Raw genomic sequence first — 23,548 nt, 5'->3', positions numbered from 1 at the left:
ATACATTCTGGCTGTGTGAACCTGGGCAAATCAATCACAATCTCTTAGTGCTTCAGGCAACTCTCTAAGGCAGCGGTGTGGAACCTGTGGCCTTGAGGCCACATGTGGCCTTCTAGGTCCTCAAGTGCAGCCCTTTGACTGAATCCAAACTTCACAGAACAAATCCCTTAATAACAGGATTTCTTCTGTAAAACTTGGACTCAGTCAAAGGGCCACACCCAAAGACCTAGAAGGCCACAGGTTCCCTACTCCTGCTCTAAGGCTATAAATGACAAGGAAGGTGCAAACGTGCACTAGTAGGGAAAGTTTCCTCATTTAGAAGATGCTTATATCAATGAAATGACAAGTCCAGACCTTATTTCTATCCCAACAGGACAAAAAAACCCAGAGTGGGAGCCCTGGGGTAGGAGTGGGAGGGTAGAGACTAATTTGAATCAGTGGATAGAATACTACTTTATCAATGAAATCATACATATTTTTAAATTTTTCAAAGTATGTTAAAGGAAATTTAACTGTACTTCTTTTATTCAAATATTAGCACTCTCCTTAGCCCCCTTCCCTCTAAAATTCAGAAATATATGTATAGAATACTACCCAAGCTGCTAAAAAGCCCTAATCTACTATGCAGAGCCAACTGCATTGGATAGTAGGTGACCTGTCAATACCTGTCCTTTCCCTTCCCCCTTTTACTCCCAGCGTGGATTTTTGACAGCCTCTCTTATCCTCTTGCTCTGCCTCTGGCTAACTGTGTGGCCTTGGATCACTTGGTCTCTCCAGGTCTCAGTTTCACCTATAAATTGAAGGATTTAGCCTTGATGATCTCTAAAGTCCCTTTTAGCTGCTATGTCACATGATTCTATAATTCTGAGTCACTTACATCACTGCAATAGCCAAGAAGAATGATAGGACCATAGATCGAAGAGCTGGATGGGATCTTAGTGGTCATCTCATCATTTTACAGATGAGGAAACTGAGGCCTAAGTAAAGTTAAGTGATTTACCCAAGGTCACATAAATAGTAAGTACATTTTAACCAGAGAGCATAGAGATAATTATTTACAATCATGGAGATCACAGAAGAGATTCATAGAGCATTTAGTCCAATCTTTCATTTTACCAAAGAAGAAACTAAGACCAAGGATATATAAGTATTAAGGTCAGAGGTGGGATTTCAAACTAGAGACTCTCACCCCAGAGTCAACTGTACTTAGCACAGTGACTGGTAAATAATAGGTGTTTTATAAACGTTTATTGATTTGAATTCCCACTGTATCATACTGTCTCTTTACCAGTGTCCTCTGATTCCAAATGTGGTATTATTTTCATTGTACCACACTGCAGTATCCATATGATTGATCATTATTCTGTCCTTATAGGACCTCCAAAGTCAGGACTCGCTAGCTGGAGGAGATCTTAGAGCTCAAGGCCAACTCGTTTATTTTGCAGATGAGGGCTCTGGGGCCTCAAGAAGGAGGGTAAATTGCCTAATGTCACAAGCCAGTCAGTGGCAGAGCTGGGAACCCCCTGTCTCCTGACTCTCAGACAAGGGTTCTTGCCACACCATCATGGTGACTTGATTATTTTTGTAGCTCCTCTCTGGAGCATCTCCAACTTCTCCACATCCCTTTGAAGATGGAAGAACTAACACTCGGCAGTACTTTTGCCCAGGATGGAAGAAACGTGGTTTAATTTACAGGCAGAGCAATATAGTGGAAAGAGTGTGGACTTCACATTGGGATAATTCTTGGTTCAAATCCCATCTCTGACACTTAGTAGCTGTGTGAGTCACAGGTGTGTAATTTCACTGTTCTGAGCCTTTCCTCATTATAAAATGGGGACAAGAATATCTATGGTACCTACCTCACAGAATTGTTATGAGAATCAAATGAAGATATGTAGATCAAATGCCCTGCAAACCTTAAAAGAGCTCCATGAACATCTATTGTAATTACTGTTATCATGGTGAGAAGCATTGGCTGGCACAAGCGCGATGATGCTGTTCGCATGGCAGATGTCAGAGAAGTAAAATGTAAAACACCATTTGAACATGAGTGCTCCATATGCATATATTTTCAAATGCTGTGAGAATGGAAAGGTTCCAAAGCCACATCAAGTATACTCTGCAATGCGCGGGCATAAATAAGAAAAGCAAACAAAATCAGCATGTCCCGTGAACATCAATTTGCAGACAGATTTCTTTGACTAACTTCAGAATGAACATACAAGTGCCAGCCCCACAACCTAATATGCAAACGATCAGATACACAACCCATAATGAAGGCAGCCAACCTGGTTAATCAGTATGAAGAGTTTTTTAAATGAGAGGCCAAACTATAATAAGTTAAAAACAAACCCACTACCCCTAAACTGAAGATGAGAGCTGGACTATGCGGTCCAGGAGACGGGATAGTAGAAAGGAGGGGGAGAGGGAAGACCTCAAGAAATGCTAAGACTTTCCACATTAAGTCAGGGAAAAGAATAATAATTTGAAACTTGCTCGACAGAAGCAGTTGGTCGGTTGGTCATTATGGATAAAGGCTTCTCAAAACTGCTGCTCTTGTAACAAAGTTTGATTGTATTTCCTAGCTCCTTTTCCATCAATCACTTAGCTCCAGTTCAGGAACATTCACCTAATTAAGATCAGTCAGAAATAGAGAAAGGCTGAGGGGGACACAATTATGGCTGACAGATGTGCACATGACACCTTACTTTCCTTTTTCCTTCCTGAGAGTTTGACATTGAGAAAAGCTCATCTGGGTTAATTTTACCTTTCAGCCATGCTGATGGCCAGTTTGGTTAAGGCCCAGGAGGCCCCTCAGTGAGAATTTAGATTGATACTTGTCTAGAAGAGGGATTGGTCTAATCAGGGTCAATTCAATTCATTGTAGTCCCAAGAGACTAAAAGCAAATCAGGGCTCGTGACTGTGGCTTATTAATTCACATTTCTTCATAAGTTGCTGAATAAAAACACTGCTTGATTTCATGGAGTATCCTTTCAGTTGGACTATGTGCTCAAAGATAAGAACTGTGTTTTTCCTTTTGCCTTGTGAATGAAATATAGGCAGTGCTTGATATACAGCAGGGATTCAATCGATGCTAACTGATCACAGGTTCTGGAGCCAATATTGCTGCCAGGGACCTCTGGTAGGCACGCTTGGACGTACAAAGTTCATTTAGTGGTAGACCTGAATCCTTGGACCAACACTATCTCTTAGGAGTCCTTTGAACTAGACTATATGGACTTCTCTAAAGATTGAAATTGAACTGGTCCTCTGGGTTGAGGAGTTTTAAAATGAATCCTTTTCAGTACTGGTATTTCAGTCCTTTCCTTATTTAAAGTATACTTATTTAAAGTATGATTGGCATTTAGATATAAACTTAGGGTAAGTGACAGGGCCAGGATTTGAACCTAGAGAGAAAATAGCCTTTTCATTACATTGCACCACTTTTACAGAACAGCATTGCAACTATGCCAATAGAAATCTTGCATTTTCTTTTCAGCAGATGATGCTAGGGCCCATCATCCACCCATAGAAATGCTGGGGCTCCTCCACTCCTTCCCAGGGAAATAACCACCATGGCACCAGGAAGAGTCCTAAGCCTGGCAAAGAGAGAAGACCTATGGGAGGACAGGAATAGGGTAAGGACACATAAGGGGTGAGGTCTGCATTTTAAAAGGGCATTTTCGTCTGCAGAAGAAGAGGCATTGGGAGAAATGGAAGACAGACAACACAATGCAGCAGACAGAACACTGGATTCGGGAAGGACTGAGATTGGCACTTCTGTTTTGCCACTTTGTGACCCACGTGATCTTGAATGGGTCACCTTAACTTCCCCAGGCCTCAGTTTTCTCATTCGTCAAAAGAGGGAAGGGCAGGAGATTGGATCAGATGACCTCTGAGGTTCCTTTCAGCTCCAAGTGGTCTTGATCCTACGGTCTCATGAACACAATGGAGGGTGTGTATCCATATTGAAATTTTGTAAGCAGCCAAAACTTAACACCGATAGTAAACTTTCTTGTCAGATGTTGCTAGACACAGACAGTCCATCTCTCACCTATATACTTTTGTACAAGCTGATTCTTATCCCTAGAATTCATACTTGTATCACTTCTTTATATTCTGTATACATTTTATCTCCCCAGCAGAAGGAAGAAAGGAAACAAGCATTTGTTAAGTGCCTACTATGTGTCAGGTACTATGATAAGCTCTTTACAGTGATTTTATTTGATCCTTATAACAACCTTGGAAAGTGGATGCCATTATAATCTCTGTTTTACAGTTGAAGAAACTGTGGCAAACAGAGATTAAATGACTTGCCCAGGGTTACACAGATTGCAAGTGTCTGATGCTGCATTTGAACTCGGGTCTTCCTAATTCCAGCAATTAGATTGGTATAGCGATATAATTCCATTAGTACAACAATGCAATATACCCACACATACTTGTATATGTATATATTTAATTGCTATGGTATGAAAATATATATATATATGTATGTGCATGTGTGTGTGCGCATGCACACACATGAACGTATGGACGTTACAGCAACAGAAAATAGCCTTCTGTAAGAGAAAGCCTTCTGTAGCCAAGTACCCTATATTAGTCAGAGCCTTCTCCTAGCTGAGATCAAGTTAATCAAATGGAGAAGGGAAAGTATGCTAAACAAAATATGGGAAGAAAGTTATTTAAAGTCAATTCACTTTGTACCCAAAGGCAATAATAGGGGAGAGCTGTAATTTACTCTGACTGTTTGGCAGAAAGTACTACTGTATCATCATGAAAAAAGCTTGGCTGCAGTCCCTGGACCACGGGCAGCCCTGATCCTATTGAACTGGTAGCAATCTCGACAGAAAATGGTATAGCAGACTCTGTGTCTCTGCATGTTTTCACAAGACAATGGAGGTCTAAAACAACAACGTCACCCGAAACAATAAAAAAATAGCTTATTCATTACCAAGAAAATACAATGACAAAAATGTTTATTTGTTGGAAATATGCAAAAAGTTCTGAATTTAAGTGCATAGTTATTTCTTACAGATGACCTTTCACAGAGGTACCTCTCTGGCCCGCCCCAGCATCTGACAGGTTTGTGAAAAAAATAAGTTGCCTTCTCTTTTTCAGCTTTGAAAAATGTCCAACAATTTGTACATTCAAGCAGAGGATGGATTTCACTAGTCCATTTTTTATTGATAACATTGGAAGAGGAAACACATGAAAATGTATCTGCCCACAGGAATATGTAGTGAAGATTTCACTAGTTCTCTTTCAAACTCAAGAGTTATATTTGTAGGCCTAAAGATGGATAAGCTCTCAGATGTTATCTAGCTCAATCCCTACACCTAAAACATGAATCATTTCTGTATTTGTGCTTTGCAAACCTTAGACTGCCACATATATGTTAGTGCTTACTGTTCTTATATTCTAAATATGACCTAGCCAAAGCAGAGTATCTCCTTTGTCTACATGCTATATTTCAGTTAATATGCCCTTGTATTTATATGTTCTATTACAAGCTTGTAGCAACTCAGACTATGTACAAAAGGGGCATGCAGAGGAAACTCTGTTTGTCTTGCAACATAACTCTTGAAGAAAGTGTTGATGATTTCATTTAAAACTGTGGAATATTTACCAGAAGCTATTAGTACTCAGTAGGCATTAAAATTGTTAACAATATTATGATGGGAAGGGAAGAATTTATGACCAACAAGAGATAGAGAAAATCATGAGAAGTAAAATGAATAATTATGATTATATGAAATTAAAAAGGTTTTGCACAAAGAAAACTAATGCAGTCAAAATTAGAAGGAAAACAGTAAACTGGAAAAAATTTACAGCCAGTTTCTCTGATGAAGTCCTCATTTCTCAAATATATAGGGGACAATCAATGGACCATTCCCCAATTGATAAATGGTGAAATGATTTCCAGAAGAAGAAATCAATGTAAATGAATGCAAATTAAAATAACTTTAAGATACTACCCTACACCTATCAGATTGGCTAACATGATAGAAAAGGAAAATGACAAATGCTGGAGGGGATGTGGAAAAATTGGGACATGAATGCACCGTTAGTGGAGTTATCAATGACTCCAAGATTTACAGAATAAATCCTTTTATTAAGGGTATTTGTTCTGTGAAGTTTGGATTCAGTCAAAGGGCTGCACTTGAGGACCTAGAGGGCCACATGTGGCCTCAAGGCTGCAGGTTCCCCACCCCTGCACCTAAGGGCTATAAAACTGTGCATACTCTTTGACCCAGCAATACCACTACTAAGTCTCCATCCCAAAAAGATCAAAGAAAAGGAAAAAAAGGACGTATTTGTACAAAAATATTTATAGCAGGTTTTTTTTTGTGCTGGCAAAGAAATGGAAATCAAAGGGATGCTCATCAAATGGGGAATGGCTGAACAAGTTGTAGTATATGATTGTGATGGAACACTATTATGCTATAAGAAATGACAAACAAGACGGTTTCAGAAAAACCTAGGAAGACTTATATGAACTGGTGCAAAGTGAAGAACCAGGAGAACACTGTATACACTAATAGCACTATTGTATGAGTGATCAGTTGCGAAAGACTTAAGTTACTCTGATCAAGACAAGGACCCAAGAAAATTCCAAAGGACCCTTGAGGAAAAATGCTATCCACCTCCAGAGAAAGAATTGCCAAACTTTGCATATAAATTGAAGCATGCTTTCTAAACTTTTTTTTCTTTTTTTTGTGTCTTCTTTTGTAACATGTCTGATACACAAATATATTTTGCTTTATTTCATATGTATAATCTAAATCATATTGCTTACCCTCTCAAGGGGTGGGGAGAGGTAGAAAAGAGGGAAAGAATTTGCAACTCAAAATTTTAAAAAATGAATGTTAAAAATTGTTTTTACATGTAACTGGGAAATATTTAACAAAGTAAATAAAATATTTTTTAAAAAACATTATTACGATTCTTATGGTTTTAGAGCTCAGATCTCTCAGTATGAGACACAGGAGCACAAGTTCACTGCTCTCTATGGCATCTGTTGAAAGCAATTGATCTTGCTGCTTGATAAAAGTTCAGAGTTCCAAATGGAGTTAGAACCGTACTGTAGCTCCAACTGGACTAAGAGTGAAAGTTATAACACCACAAATGGGTTCAAGACAGTGCCAAGAGTTCTTTCCCTGCCAGAGAGGGAAAAGGTTAAGATTTCTGTGTCAACAGAATATACCAATGATAGTAAAGTGGTCAAAATGTTTCTTTGCTCCTTCTTATGAGATCAGAGACCTACACTGTGTACACACATGTGTGAATGTAAATTCTAAGTAAACTTTATCCTGTATTTTACACAAACGACTGTCATGGACCAGGGACTGGCTGGAGATGGAAGCTTGGCTCCAAAGGCAAAGTTAGTAGTGTTTAGCCTTTGAAGTGAAAGTGGTTTCTTTTATCCTCCCATTCTCCTCTTTTACTAGCAATGAAAAGGAATTTAAAGAAAAACAAGAAAGTTGGTGAGAAAGATTTTTCCATAGTGCATACGATGTGATGCTATTTGGTATAGCTGCCTATTCAGAAAGTTTAGCTCCCTTAAAAGGATTACTACCATTACCTGAATGCATCTCATTTTCTTCGGCTAGTTAGTTATATAAGTCCACTGTGAAGAATTTAAGTATACTATCCTCTGCTGTAATAATACCAAGCACTAACTGAAAAAGAGACGGTCAGAAGGTAAATGGTTCGCATACAAGAGTATGGCAGAAAAAGTTTTGAGACTACTCTGAAAACTACAAAAAGTCAAAGATATTTTGCAAAGACAATAGTGAATTTAATGACAAACTACATTTCCTTTCAAGAATGAATGAGTAAAGCATTTATTAAGCGTTTACTATGAGGGTTTAAAAATCTAACCCAATTAATCTTATACACTGCAAACCAAAAGAGGGACACAGCCCCTCAGACATGAACAAAGCTGTTAAAGAAGACTCTTAGGCAGTGGGATATGTGTGAACATAACTATAAGGCAGCTTTTTGATCTGGCTTTATTATCAAAGGATCACACGGGTCTTGAGCTGGAAAGAACGTCCGAGGCCACTGGTCCAACACTCTCGTTCTGCAGATGAGTAAAGTTAAGTGATTTGCTCAAGATCACACAGGTAGTAATTATCCCCAGTGAGATTTGAATACAAATCATACAAATTGAATACAAATACAACCTTCTTTTAAGATCACATTTTCCTTATCTGTAATCATACCGAAATCCACCTTTTTACTTTTGCATTAATGCTTTTTAATTTATAAAAATAGTAATTATTAAAGACAATCTTAATTTTTCCTAAAGGAGGAGGGCTTCTGAAAGAGTATATGTTTGTTGACAAGTCCAGTGGTCATATAATTGATAGGAATAGTATGATTCTTTGTGGCAAAATTTACTCCATTATCCTAGCTGATTTCAGATTTGTTGAGCCAGTTTTATCCTTGATTATTGTCAAAGGTTCTCAGTAGTACTGGGCTTTTAATCATTTTCATGATTATTTAGGCTCAGGAAAATGGAAGAGCAGGAGGCTGGTTTCCTTCTCCCATCTCTCATTTTCAGTTGCTAGAACTCAACCCACCCTTAAAGTCCCAGATCAAATGTTCTCTTCTCTATGAAGTCTTTCCTAATTCACTCCCTAATCTCTCCCTTTCCATCCATCTGGACTCATGATAGGAGAGAAGCGATTTCTCCCTTCCAAATCCTACAAAGTAATTTGCTGTACTTCTCTTACATACTCCTTATAGCCTATTTTGTATTATAATTATCATGTAATTCTTATTTCCTCTACTTGATGGAAACATTCTTGACGTCTGATATCTTCATATTTTCCTCAATGCCTATACCACAGTTATCTGCAAATGTCTGTTGAACATATGAACAAATGGTTTAAGTTTCCAGGCAGAGAAAGAAGACAGATAATTTTTTTGATTTAAAAAAATTTCCCCTGGGACTTCCCGGCTGATTTGTCTCATTACATTTTCATATTCTATATTGGAAGGTTCTTTAAGAAAGAGAGTCTTTGACAACAAAGAAACACTTGATTCGATTGTTGTTCCTTCCCTTTGCCCTCAAGGATAAAACCTGTATTTTCTCCCTGTGAGAAAGCCTCCAAATATAAAGGACAAGATAAAGAAACATTTAGTCAAAATGGTTCCATAAAATCCATCAGAAGCAACATAACTTTTCAAAGAATTTCCATCTGAAAGGTTCAATGAAGACATTTGATGACTAGAGAGAATCATATCTTCTGAGTGTCCGAAAACACTGCCAACCTGGCAAGAAATTTTGGCCACTGTAAGACAATGGTTTACTTCTATAGCTCTAAAGAATGGAATCATTTTGGCACATTGTACTTACAGGACTTAAAAGAATTAATTCATAAAAATGCCTGAAAATGCGGTTAAAAATGAAAACAAACAAAAAAAAGAAACTATTTACAAGCATCCTCCTAAATATTTTTCAATTGCCTAGAACCACACAGACAAAAATGGCTTGGACAAAGCCTAAGACTTGTCTTAAGGGAAAAAGAGAGGTAATTCATTTTATTAACTAGTGCCAAACCCAGCTGTAGTTTACTTGACCATCGGCCAGTGTTATGACAGCATTTAATTCCTCTTGTGTTTACAGAAAGCCTTCCTGAAACCTAATGCCAGTTTCATGCACACCCTCCACCTGAATGGTCTTTCAGCATTTTCAAAAGGTGACCAAAATGACTTTTAAAAAAAATCACCTTTTTACACTCTCCAAAGAAGTGGCAAATCAATTAGTCCAAATAAAGACCAGATGGCATCAGGACAGGAGGGCATTATTCAAAATAACTCTGAACCTGGAAGAGAGACACTGTATTATGACACCCCTTTCCCAAGAGCTCTCCTCTGGTGAAAGAATGAAAATGATGAACAGCTCTTTAATGCCTCAGACAGCAGAATTCCAATACGGGAACATGACTGTATGAGCACTTGACTCCATTAATGATCTCATTCAATCACGCAGGGTAAAGCCTGTGCACTCCATGAGTCTAACTCCACAGTATTGTTTTACTCACAGCCAGATATTAATGTCACATCTCAAGACATCAATCAGGGCAGGTAAAAAGAAAATGGTAAAATAACATGGGCTAAGTAGAAAAAACATTTTTTGAGACAATTTTCAAGCAAAAATGAAATGCTAATTAACACTTAATTTGCTTTGCTTGGGACCTATGGGTCTACACATCAAAGCAGATGTTAAGTCACAAAGCAATGCACTAGTTTGTGTCCTACCCCCATTCTAATTAAAAAAGAAATTTATCCCATTTAACTTTTTAATATATGTCCACCCTCTATTTAAACAGTGAAAATCTCTGCACAGTTATTACTGTATCATGAGCTTATTGTTCTCCATTGAAATCTTTCAGGGTAGGAAAGAGTCAATCAAATTTCAACTTAACTTAGGGACATGTATATTAGAGTCAGTAACTGAATGATGCAACTATGCATTATTACCTAGTGTGAAAATCCATAGGCAAAACACTGTGACATCCTATCAAAGGAACTGGCTTTTGTCTCAGTCACTGTGCCAATTCCTTCTTGTCACTTGTCACTCTCTTTCTCTATGTCAGAAAGCTGTCCATGGCAATTGACTGAAGCCCCACCAATTGTCTGTCATTCAAAAGCCCAGAAAATTTTACATACATATGTATAGTTAACATATATACAGATATACAGACATATAAATATATATATGTATATATATATACACATATATATTGGACTAGACTTAGCATTAAAAATCAGAGGAATGACATATAAAACAAATACAGTAAGCACCAATGCCTTACAGAGTAGGTGTTACTGTAATATATGCTTTTGTTCCCTCCTTTTTTGATCAAATTGCATGTAATACTTTAAGTAAATTTGACGTGTTTCATTTCACAAAGTGCACTTGTTAGGAAAGCTCTTTTCACTACTTAGCTCAATGTCTTTATTAGCGAGCAAGATATTTTTAAACACTAAGCTATTTCTTTGATCCTTAAGGTTTGGTAAAAACCTGGAATACATTTTGATCTCTTGTTTTCTCATTTAATTTCACAATGCTAAAATACATTCCAAAAGCAGGGAACCCTAGTGCTACAGAAAAGTCTCAACTTCATTCCTGTACCCAAAAAAGATATAATATCCTTTTATCCAGAGAATGTCAGAAAATCCTGAAGTATAAAACTGATTGCGATATGCTGAAAAAAAGCAGTCGTTCACAGGGGGTACATACAGCAGTCCTGTTCCTCAGCTTTGCCAGGCCATGATTGATACTTGGCCCATATCCCTTGGAGCAGCTCCAGGAATGTGAGCTTGGACCAAGGCAATCTCAGGGGCTGCTTCTAGTTATCACCATTCTAGGACTTCAGTGCCAAAGATGCTTAGGCAGGCAGGGAAGAGTTATCGAAAATCTCAAATATGTTTGCAAAAGAAGGTCTTAAAAATCTAGTCTCTAAGCACAAACTATGTAATTTTTAAACTAGTCAGAAATTTTATATAGCAAATGTCCCATTCCACAATGATGTGGGATAAGAATTCTGGTTAATATTCTGGTTTTCTGCCCCGACATATATGCCATATACAGATTGTCAAACTTCAAACAAATAAATCCAGTAAGTAGCTCATATTTACTCTCTTCTTTATGATTCAGAAAACCACTCCAGATTTCAAGAGTGCTTTGCAGTAATCATGATGACCCTTAGCTCCCATGGTTAAGAACCTTAGCTATATGGCAGTGCTGGTTAAGGAACAGTTTCAATTTCAGTTGGATGGATGTGTTTTTACTATAAATATCAAACACTTCACATAACATTCAGCTAGCTTAGACAAACTCTGAGGGTTCTTTTGATTCCTGGCCTTTGCTTTTCTTCCTCTTTCTTGATGTAGGCAGGTAACAATAGCTGTGATTGCTGTCAAAGATAGTAAGGAACAAAGAGCCACTCTGGAAAGCACATTGACCCACCAGGAGGAAGCACTAACCTGCCCAAGCATGTCTGGTGCAAGGGGGATGACGGGCCAGAAGGTCGAGTAGACTCCAAAAAATGCCAGCCAGAGCACTATGCTTCCCCAAACAGCCAGGTGACTAAACTATAGAAGAAAAAAAAAACCAGAGAAAAATAATTCAGTTTTTTCTATTCTGAAAGGTTTGGCTTATTATACACCTCCTTCAACTCTGGTATTCCTCTCCCTTCAAGTGAATGTTCCTGCCTCTTGTATAACTTTCCATTCCATTCAAACCAAAGATTTTTGGCTATGGATTCAGGTGACAGCTGACAAAAGGAGTAATAATGACGATCTTGTACACAGAACACTTTCCTCACAACAATCTTTCAAGGATGGCACTCTCTCTTTAAGTGCTAAGTGGAGGTGTATGGCCAGAGTTGTCTTTGGGCTTTAGAATGAGTAAGATAGTTTGCATCAAAAACTACCAAGATAAGGAGAAAAAAATATCTGGCAGAAATAAACTTTAGATTATCACTAGATGAAGGAAGACATTTTTTCCAGAAAAATACTTCTCTATATTTCTTAAAGAGAAATACTATTTTTGTTTTTATTAATAATACTCACTGTAATGGAGCTCTAAGATCCATAAAGTACTTTCTATCATAAGCCTGTGAATGAGGTAGTGTACTTATTATTATTTTCATTCTACAGATTAGAAAACTGAGGCTCAGAAGTTATAATAACTTGCCCCAGGTCACAAATCAAAGTTGGAATTTGAGCTGGAGTCTCTTCTCAGTTGGGGACAGAGCTCTAATGCCTTTTTTTTTTTTTAATGACACCAGAGGGGGAAAAGAGTTTAAAGGATCCATACGCAAAATTCAATTAGCTAAACATTAGCAAAGAACACACATTTAAGGATGGATTAGAGTTAGAGACAGTAGAGTCATATATGGAAATAGTATTAGACTTGGGGCCAAGCATTGGGTTTGGAATCACAACTCTGACATTTACTAGGTGGGCAACCATAGCCACATGATTCCTTGCTATGAACCTCAGTCTCCATATTTGTAAAAATGAAGACTATATAGCTTTTACTACCTATATATAACAGGGTTGTTATGAAGGAAGTACTTTAAAAACTTTCAAGTACTCTAAAAATGTGATTTTAATTTGTTGTTGTTCAGTGGTTTCAGTTGCATCTAACCTTTTGTGACCTTTTGGGGTTTTCTTCACAAACAGTGGTTTGCCATTCCCTTCTCCAGCTCATTTTACAGTTGAGGAAACTGAGGCAAACAGGGTTAAGTGATTTGCCCACGGTCACATAGCTAGTAAGTGACTGAGGCCTTTGAGTCCAGGGCTGGCATTCTATCTTCTGCTGCTCTGCGATTTTTAATAGTTGCACATGATTGCATCAGATTGTGCCTAAAATTAACCTCTCCATCAACAAGGACTCATTAAGTGTGCATGATATATCAGGCACTGCGCTCAGTTCTGGAAATACAAAGATGGTAAAGTCCCTGCTCTCAAGAAGCTTGCGTTCTATCAGAGGACATAATAAGTACATATGTTAGTATATACGCAAAAGAAATGCAAGGTAATTTGGGGGAGTCATGCTAAGAGGTAGGGGCAAGGATCATGAAAGGCCTTATGTAGAAGGGGGCACTTAAACTTAATTATGAAAGGAGCAGGGCATTTTAAGAGGCAGAGGTGAAGAGGGAGTGCATCCCAGACCTGGGGGATGGCCTGGACAAAGGCCTGAACAGAGGCTAGAGATGGAGTATTACATATGACAAACAACAAGAAGGCCTTCCCGGTCTCCTCTGCTAATTGATCCTTTTACTCTAAGGCCACCTTTCTTTTACTCTGTATAGGTCTCATCTGTTCCCATTTATGGAAGCTTTTCCATGTGAGCTTCCCGAGGGTAGGGACTGTTTTTATGTGTGTGTGTGTGTGAGTGTGTGTGTGTATGAGCTTGCCTTTCTTTGTACCCCTGGCACTCAGAATAGCACCTAGCATGTGGGAGGTGTTTAATAAATGTTTGTTGACTGATTGAACCTACAAGAATACGAAGCGGAGCAGTGTATAATAAGGGTAAAAAGGTTGGCTGACGCTAGCTTGTGAAGGGGTGTTTGTAGCTGATCCTAGAGGGAGCCAGTGGAGATTACTGAGCAGAGGGGTAACCTGGTCAGATCTGTGCTTTAGAAACATTGTATTTTTATACTTGTGTGGAGGAGGGATTGTAAAGTCGTCAGACAGATTAGTGACAGGGAGAACACAGAATGATGTTTGTAAAAATGCAAAGAATCTCCATAAAAAATACAAAAACAGGAGGGAGAAGACAACCTACTGCTGCAACGCTAGCTGAAACCACGTATGGATGTTTCAATGTGAGGCATGTCCAGGGGGTTTTTAATAAAGCACTTTTCAAAAAATTCCCCTGTTCCTCTTCAAGCTGACCGTCCCTTGCCAGACCTGCTGAGCTGAGAGTCTTGGTCTCCTGGGGATGTGCTCCTTGTAACCAATCCACCTGATGATGGAGATGAAGATCAGCCCAAAGCTGGTAACTTCATACTTTCAAAATAACGCGAGGGTCTTCACTGCTGACTCTCCTGCAGCTGAAATAATAAGTGCTTTGCAGTTCTAGGCCAGCAGGTCAGACCTTGGCACTGCATCGTGGGTGAAGGCTGTCCAAGTGGTGGACGGGAGAGATCTGCCACATAGACAACTTAGCTGCCCTCCCCAAGAAAACACACTCTCACACACATATACCAACAAGACAGAAGCAAAGAGTCTTCCTAATTCTCAGGGAGGCTTGAGAACACAGACATGTCTTTTTCATAAATAGGAAGTACCTGGGAACTATCAAGACAGCTCGGGGTGACTTACAAACTGAAGAAACTGAAATTGAGTTTTACCCAGATCAGTGAGTAACATTTTAATCGAAGGGAGACATTAATAGCTATTATCATATGTTCATAGTCCTGGGGGAGAATTGAAAGCTATCCAACAATCATAAATGCAGCAGATCTCCGGGGGATGTCCCACTGTCAACAACGTGACTTTCTGACTACCTTAATGGTCATGTCTTTCTTCCTACACCAGATGGAAGAAGCAGTGGGCATCACTGATTCCCCAGACCCTGCGAGGTGGATAAGGACATTCACAGGGCCAAAGAAGGCCATGATGGGAAGGGCTAGAACCGATTTTCTCTCTTGATTGACTTAGTCTCATGTTAATCCCTGTACTTGGCCCCTAGGTTTTGGAGGAGGAGCAGGGGACAGTAAATTAGGCACACTCCAGAACACAGTCCACAGGTGAATGTTCCTAAATGGATTCAAAGAATCTCGGTGATAGGGGCTAGTCTAACAAGTCCTGAATAAGAATTCTCTCTGAGCTGTGCCCAAAAGGTGGTTTGAAGATCTCAATGAACAGAGATTCCACCCCCTTCTGAGGTAGTTTGTTCTACTCTAGGGTGGCTCGAATTGTTTGGTAGTTTCTCCTCACATTAAGCCTGTTTGCCTCTTTAACTTCCACCTTTTGCTCCCAAATTCTGTCCGAGAGGCCAAGAAGAACAAATTTAATCCTTTCACGTAGCAGTTTTTCAAATAGGTGAAGACAGTCATCATGTTATCACCTCCTCTCTGCAGAGCCTTCTCCAATAAATGCTTCAGTTCCTTCAACTGAACCTCATACAGCATAAATTTGAGGCCCTTTACAATCCTGGTTGCCAAAGTCCTTCTTAAAATTTAGTACCCAAACCTTCCTTTTGTTATTTCATTTATTTATTTTTATTTTTTATTTATTATTATTTATATTATATTATTATAATATTTATATTATATCATTAATTATTTATTTATTTTTATTTTAATATTTATTATTATTAATAGTATAGTATCTAACATAACTTACCAATCAATAACTTCTCTAACATATCCAGTTTATCAATAACTTATCTCCAGGATATTAATGTACTTAAAATTTGGTGACTTGAACATGTTACCAATATTGTTTGACCAGGGTAGTGAACTGCTGGATTACCAGCTCCCAGATCTTTTTTTTTTTTTTAGAAAATTGCTATCGAGCCATGACTCATACTTTGTATCCTCATGAATTTCATTTCTTGTGGTCCTTGTATGTTTTTATTACACAAAGTATAATTTACCTTTATCCTTATCAAATTTAATTTTAGATTCAGTTCAATGCTCTGGCCTGTTCATAATCTTTGTGCATTATCTCTGTCTTCCAGTGTGTTAGGTAATGTTTCCAGGCTGGGCTCACTTACAAATTTCTTTGGTAAAACAACACGGGAAATTTATGCTGATAATGTAAGAAGTATAAGGCAGTGTGGCACTATGCACATGTCATCTCAGTTAGAAGGTCTAGGTTCTAGTGCCACCCCTGACACTACTAGCTGTGTGATCCTGGGCAAGCTCCTTAACCCCTCCAGGACTTAGTGCAACTTCCCCTATATCAATGAAATCACAAGATCTATCTCAAAATAACTGGGAAGCATACAAATTATAAAATGTAAATAATTCTTTCTTTGCTAGTATATTTTGCCAGCTTTGGGGGTAGAGTCCTGAACCTGTGAATTTATCTTTTTTAGGAACTCTATAGTATGGAAAGTCCTTATATTCAATAATTTCCTTCTATACTATGATACATGTGGTAATCTAAGAAGCTCGTTTCTGAAGGCCTAGCAAGAGTCTGGACATTTGTAGTTGCCAAATTTTCTACCCATTCTCCTTACTAATAAGCTAACATACATCTTGATATATTAAGTCTAGCATGTTATTTCATAGGATATGGATAAAAGACAAGTGACCACATATCTGAAGACTATGTCAAACTTTAGGAAATGAAGCAGAAACAGTAAATAAAGAAGAGAAAAAAAAGTAAGAGAAATGAGGGCAAATAGTCAAATACATGTAAAGGTGTGAAGATATCAACCTCATTAGTTGCTTTTGGAATACCCACAGCCATATTATTTCCTAATCAGTGAGGCCATAGATCAGTCATTACTCTTGTTATTAATTTGCCTCAGAAAAAGAATATGTGGTAAGCTATATAATCTAACTGTTCATAGGTGACAAGCTCATAAAACCTGATTTTCTTCCCTCACAATATTCAGAGTATACCTTGGCGCAGAGTGATGCCATGAGGCATCATAACAGAGGTCTCAGTTAATGGAATGCTAAATGAAGTCTATTTCAAATGCCAGGCATGCAGATTGAATACTGGAAAACTTCAGATGGGAAATTAGTGTGATCTAAATCAACCCACAACATGAAAATGCAAAATGAAAGTTTTATTTGTTACCCAACCTACCCTGACTCTCAATGAGAAATCATAGCATATACAGTGATAATGGCATTAGATAGTGCAGGCACTAAGATATACTATACAAAAGGAATACTTACCTTTGTCCAAGCTCTTGTCTCTAAACCAGCTTTCAGACAAACAGTAACAACAACATACTGTGGAAAGAGGAATGGAGTCAAAATGTGGTCTTGTGCTATCACATTTCCCCCTTAGAAATCATCCTGCCCCACCCTTCACGGCAGTCTCAATGATGGAGCTACTTCAAAAAAAATCTGGCTTCTGAGGAACACAGGGGCATATTTCCCCCACCTAACAAAAGATTTTCACCTTGAGTAGTCCCCTTCTCTTCTGATCAAGTTATCATCTCAAGGCTTAGGAAACTTGAGGTCATATCAGACCTGCTTATTTTATTTCTTCCCATTCTACTTAAACAAAACAGACCACTTGGAGGGGTTGGGAAGAAACACCCAAGGTTTTTATTTCTTTGGATATACATACATACACATATATGCAGATAGGTATATACATACGTATGTCCTTAGACCTTAATCTTTTACAAATTAATAGTCAAAAATTACTACCCAGTAATTTCTGTTCTTCAGTAATATACGTCCAATAGTTAAAAGCACAATAAATTAAAATTAAAGAATCAGTATTGCTCTTAAAAAGAGTAAAAAGAGTAAGCCATACACCATTAAAAACAGCACACCTTAAATACTACATAAAAGGAAGTATATTGAAAGACTTACTGTATAAACAATATTTCCAACAAATAAATAGTCTACAACACGACCACTCGCCAACACTGCATCTGAAAAACAAAAAAGTCATTATTATGTCCAATGATATAAATACAATTTTAAGAAGAAAACCATCTTTTAAAAAAATTCAGGATTGTAAAAGTTGAGAACGTGTATTTTCATACACATAATACCAGAGATCACACATTCCAATGTGGAGAGTAGGCATTTGAATCTGATTTTATCCAGGGAACAAATATTGATTAGATAGTAGGATGGTTACATGTTAATGGTTATACTTTAAAGTGGTTATATTTTAATGTTGCATTGGGTGTGATACCCTATTTCTTTCTTCTCCTGATGCTTCTAGTTTTGTTCATTTCAAACTCTTTCCAAAAAGCTACTGTTAAATGTATATATGATTTAAAAAAAGAGTTATAATAAAAATGGAACATTTCAGCTTTTATTAGCATTTTTACTATGATCCCTGACTAGTGCTCTAATTCTAACACCTGCTGTTTCTACAATAAAAAAATAAGCTGTAGAGTGAGTATCTTTAGAAGGTACCAATTTTGGCAGTTTTGCAAATGTCCATTTCTAATTCTTGCTGGGCTGGAATAGAAACTCTATATAAGAAGATAACAACTACATATATGCCAAGTGAATTTATGATTGGACTCAGAGAATTCTAAAGCACGATCATTAGTCATGTTTTTACATGCTACTAAATTGGGGGCACTTCTACTGCTTTGAGAGAATCCTGGGTAATAGGAATGGGATTTTATGGATTCAAATTTAATTTTTTTTCCATTTGTCCTTTCCAGAATAGTAAGCACAATATACCATAATAATGAAACTATAATTCCAATAGTTACATAATTCATTTCTACTAATACTAAGGCTGTTATAAAAAAGTCCAAGCTGTAGTTCTACTGGTAAATTGCCTATTCTTTAGATCATGAAAAGTTTCTTCAGATGAATTCTTCCTTCATCTTCAAAACCAGACCTGTGGCCTGTGGCTCTGGCTTACATTTGCAGACTCAACTTCATTTTTACCTTAGGAGTCTCAATAGACACTCTCACAAATTCCCCTGTTCTTAATAAAACTGAACTAAGGGCCAGCCAAGATCCAGTTTCATCGCTGAACAGTTGAGTCTACATTCCTCTGTACCTAAAACCAAGGAGGCAACTGAGGGCAACTAGCTGTTGGAACCTGCTGTAGGCCTGGATTCAGAAATAAGGATGAAGATTCATGGGGCCCATTTTTCATTATCTATCTTTCTCACCCTCCACAAAACAAAGGAGTTAGAGAAAACTGTACTAAATAAAATTCACTTAGCCATTTTTCTGGTTCTTAACAATTATGCTGCAATTATTGTCCCAAATGAAATTTATTTGACCATTCACCTGTTGTTGGATGTTTAGGTATATTTCAGCTTTTTGCTATTACAAATAAGGGTGCTACGAAAATTTGTGAAGAAGTAGATAGTTGTTGTTTTTAAAAAATACATTTAAGCTACATTCCCAGCCTGGAATTATTGGGTCAAAGGTAAGGATTGTTTTCTAACTTTTATTGTGTACTCTGCCAGACTGTTTCTCAAAAAAATTCTTCAAGTTTGAAATTCTACTAGTGATGGACAAGTGCATCTGTTTCTCCACAACCAACCAGTACTGAATTTCATTGCTTTTTTTTTGTGTGGCTAACGTGATAGGTATGAAGGGTCCAGTTATTCTTATTATGGTAGTTGAAAGAACAATAATTTGAAACTTATACTAGTTACCATCTGGTCACTAGTATACATTCATAATTGTGAGGAACTAAAATTCTGGGAAAAGTGTTGTTTTTTATATATAGTAGTTAACTATGAATTTAATGGTTAAAAAATTACAGCATTTGATCTTCTAATCATCCATCCTAGCTTAAGGTACATCTCCTGGCCTCCTATCTCTTTATCTGTGAACAAAAGGGCATACGTTTTAACCTTTATAGGAACTATTTTTATTAATTTATTTTAAATTATCAACAATCACTTCCATAACTTTTTGAGTTTTAAATTTTTCTCCTTCTCTCTCTCAGCCTCCCTCCCCAAGACGGCACACAATCTATATAGGCTACACACACATATTCCTATTAAATATATTTTCACATTAGTCATGTTGTAAGGAAGAACTAGAACCAATAGGAGGAACCACAAGAAAGAGAAAACAAAACAGAAGAAAAAAATAGCAAATAGTATGCTTCAATCTGCATTCAAACTCCATACTTCTTTCTTTGGATGTGGATAGCATTTTCCATCATGAGACCTTTGGAGATGTCTTAGATCCTTGTATTGCTGAAAAGGGTTAAGTCTATTAACGTTAGTCATCGCACAACTTGGCTGTTACTGTGTATAATGTTCTCCTGGTTCTGCTCACTTCACTCAGCATCAGTCCATGCAAGTCTTTCCAGGTTGTTCTGAAGTCTGCCTGCTCATCATTTCTTATAGCACAATAGTATTCCATTTTGTTCATATACCACAACTTGTTCAGCCATTCCCCAATTGATGGACATCCCCTCAATTTCCAGTTCTTGGCCACCACAAAAAGAGTTCCTATAAATATTTTTGTACATGTGGGTCCTTTTCCCATTTTTATGATCTCTTTGGGACACAGCCCTAGAAGTGCTGTTGCTGGGTCAAAGGATGTGTGCATTTTTATAGCCCTTTGGGTATACTTCCAAATTGCTCTCCAAAATGGCTGGATCATTTCACAACTCCACCAACAATGCATTAGTGTTCCAATTTTCCCATATCTTCTCCAACATTTATCATTTTCCTGTTTTTTCATGTTGGCCAATCTGATAGATATGATGTGGTACCTCAGAGTTGTTTAGATTTCCACTTCTCTAATCAATAGTGATTTAGAGCATTTGTTCATATGACTATAGATGGCTTTAATTTCTTCATTTGAGAACTGCCTGTTCATATCCTTTGACCATTTATCCATCGGGGAATGACTTATATTCTTATAAATTTGACTTAATTCTCTACATATTTTAGAAATGAGGCCCTTATCAGAGAGACTGGTTGTAAAAATTCTTTCCCAATTTTCTACTTTCCTTCTAATCTTGGTTGCATTGGCTTTTTTCGTGCAAAAACTTTTAATTTAATGTAATCAAAATTATTCATTTTGCATTTCATAATGTTCTCTATCTCCTCTTTGGTCATGAATTCTTCTTTTCTTCATAAATCTGATAGGTGAACTGTTTCTTGCTCTTCCAGTGAGCTTACAGTAACAGCCTTTGTATCTAAATCTTTTTCGGGTTTATGGGTTTATTTTGGTATATGGTGTGAGATTTTGGTCTATGCCTAGTTTCTGCCATACTCTTTTCCAATTTTCCCAGCAGTTTTTGTCAAATAGTGAGTTCTTATCCCAGAAGCTGAGTAGATTACTGTAGTCATAGACTACTGTTTCTTGCATACCTAACCTATTCCACTGATCCACCACTCTATTTCTTAGTCAGTACCAAGTAGTTTTGATGATTGCTGCTTTATAATACAATTTAAGCTCTGGAACAGCTAGGCCACTTTCCCCTGCATTTCTTTTCATTAGTTCCCTTGATATTCTGGACCTTTTGTTATTCCAAATGAATCTTATTATTTTTTCTAGCTCTATAAAATAATTTTTTGATAGTTTTATTGGTATGGCATTGAATAAGTAAATTAGTTTAGGTAGAATTGTCATTTTTATTATATTAGCTCAGACTACTCATGAGCAACTGATGTTTTTCCAATTATTTACATCTGAGTTAATTTGCATGGAAAGTGTTTTGTAATTGTGTTCATATAGTTCCTGGGTTTGTTTTGGTAGGTAGACTCCTAAATATTTTATAATGTCTACAGTAACTTCAAACGGAATTTCTCTTTCTACCTCTTGCTGTTGGGCTTTGTTGATAATATACAGAAATGCCAATGATTTATGTGGGTTTATTTTATATCCTGCAACTTTGCTAAAGTTGTTTATTATTTCAAGTAGCTTCTTAGTTGATTCTCATGGATACTCTTGAGTATATCATCATATCATCTGCAAAGAGTGACAACTTTATTTTTTCTTTGCCTATTCCAATACCTTCAATTTCTTTTTTTTCTCTTATTGCTAAAGCTAACATTTCCAGTATGATATTAAACAACAGTGGTGATAACGAACATCCTTGTTTCACCTCCGATCTTACTGGAAATGCTTCTAGCTTGTCCCCATTACATATGATGCTTGCTGAAAGTTTTAGGTAGTTTTTTTAGGAAGGTTTTAGGTATTATTTTAAGGAGGACTCCATTTTTTCCTATACTCTCTAGTGTTTTTAATAAGAATGGGTGTTGTATTTTGTCAACAAAAGTCTACTTTGAAAGCCTATGAGGTTCTACGTATAGCGGACAGTGATCAGAGCTAGAAAAATCACAGTACAGGTAAGAACTTCTAAATAAACATAACAGAAGCAAAATACAAAATGGAAAGCCAGGCTTGGGCAATTATTTGAAATGTCATAAAAGGTTCACAGAAAGAAAAATCCTATCAGATATGAATTGATTCAAGGAGTAAATGACACAGGGCAGTTGATTTGAGAAGATTTTAGAGTATGTTTTATGCCTATGCAATATAAGAAAAAATAAACAGCAGATCTAGGAAATTCTATGTTTATAAGAAATGAGAAGAATCTGTAAAGGGAAAACCACTCTTTCATCAGCAGAGGTAGAAAAATGAGTTCTAAACAATAAAATAAAGCAACTTAGGGGGAAAAAAGGGAAAAAATAATGTGGAACATAGTCACTTAAAGGGGATATTTCTAGAAAAGAACAAACAGCAAATTAGGTATACTACGACAAAAAAATCCACTAAACTAAGATCCCTGTGCTTTCAATAAAATAAAATAAACCACAAAAATCAGGGATGTGGGGAGAATTCTGTAGAGGCTACAGTTCTTATACTGTGTTTACTTTAAGGCACTTCATTATTAGAAAGATAAAGATGAATAAGAGGAGTTCAGAGAAATAGAACATAGATAATTATGAGGAAGAGGGACAAACACGAAGAAAGAACTAAAATAATGGACTGTTTGGCTGAGGGAAAAGTGAGTGTATGAGACATAATTGTCTACAAATAGCTGGGGCTTACACATAGGAGAACAGAAATGCGTAGCTTTGGGTTAAATAAAAGGTGTCCCAAAAATAAAAATAACTTGATGGAATCAAAGTTTGGTGGGCCTTATATCCAGAAATATTTCCCTTCTGTGAGATCTATTGGAATGAAGACTATTCATTAAGAGAAATAAAGGAAACTCTTTCCAGAGGACATTTAAAAATAGACTGACCAAAGAAATAAAATATTTATAAGATGATTTGGCATCAAAAAAGGAAAGGGATAAAGTAACCTAACAGATCTGTTCCATCTTTACTTTCTGAGGTTTTACCAAATATGTTTCTTCTATCTATGATAATGAATGCCACTGGCTTCAATCCTGCAGACACTACTATCTAACCAG

General features: G+C 37.1%; 1 protein-coding gene across 1 annotated transcript in view; it reads right to left on the bottom strand.

Moving 5' to 3' along the window:
- ATP8A2 (ATPase phospholipid transporting 8A2) overlaps nt 1-23,548 on the bottom strand; it is a 741,784-nt gene that overhangs the window by 136,590 nt on the left and 581,646 nt on the right. The window contains exons 31-33 of the mRNA XM_027877570.1: nt 18,043-18,104; nt 17,392-17,448; nt 12,005-12,112 (exon numbers count right to left, since the gene is read on the bottom strand). Coding sequence (XP_027733371.1) covers nt 12,005-12,112; nt 17,392-17,448; nt 18,043-18,104 — 227 coding nt within the window. The remainder of the gene's footprint in view (nt 1-12,004; nt 12,113-17,391; nt 17,449-18,042; nt 18,105-23,548) is intronic.

The sequence above is a fragment of the Vombatus ursinus genome, unplaced genomic scaffold, assembly GCF_900497805.2.
Source record: "Vombatus ursinus unplaced genomic scaffold, bare-nosed wombat genome assembly UNPS02014813.1, whole genome shotgun sequence".
NCBI lineage: Eukaryota > Metazoa > Chordata > Mammalia > Diprotodontia > Vombatidae > Vombatus > Vombatus ursinus.
This window is presented reverse-complemented; position numbering and strand designations above follow the sequence as displayed.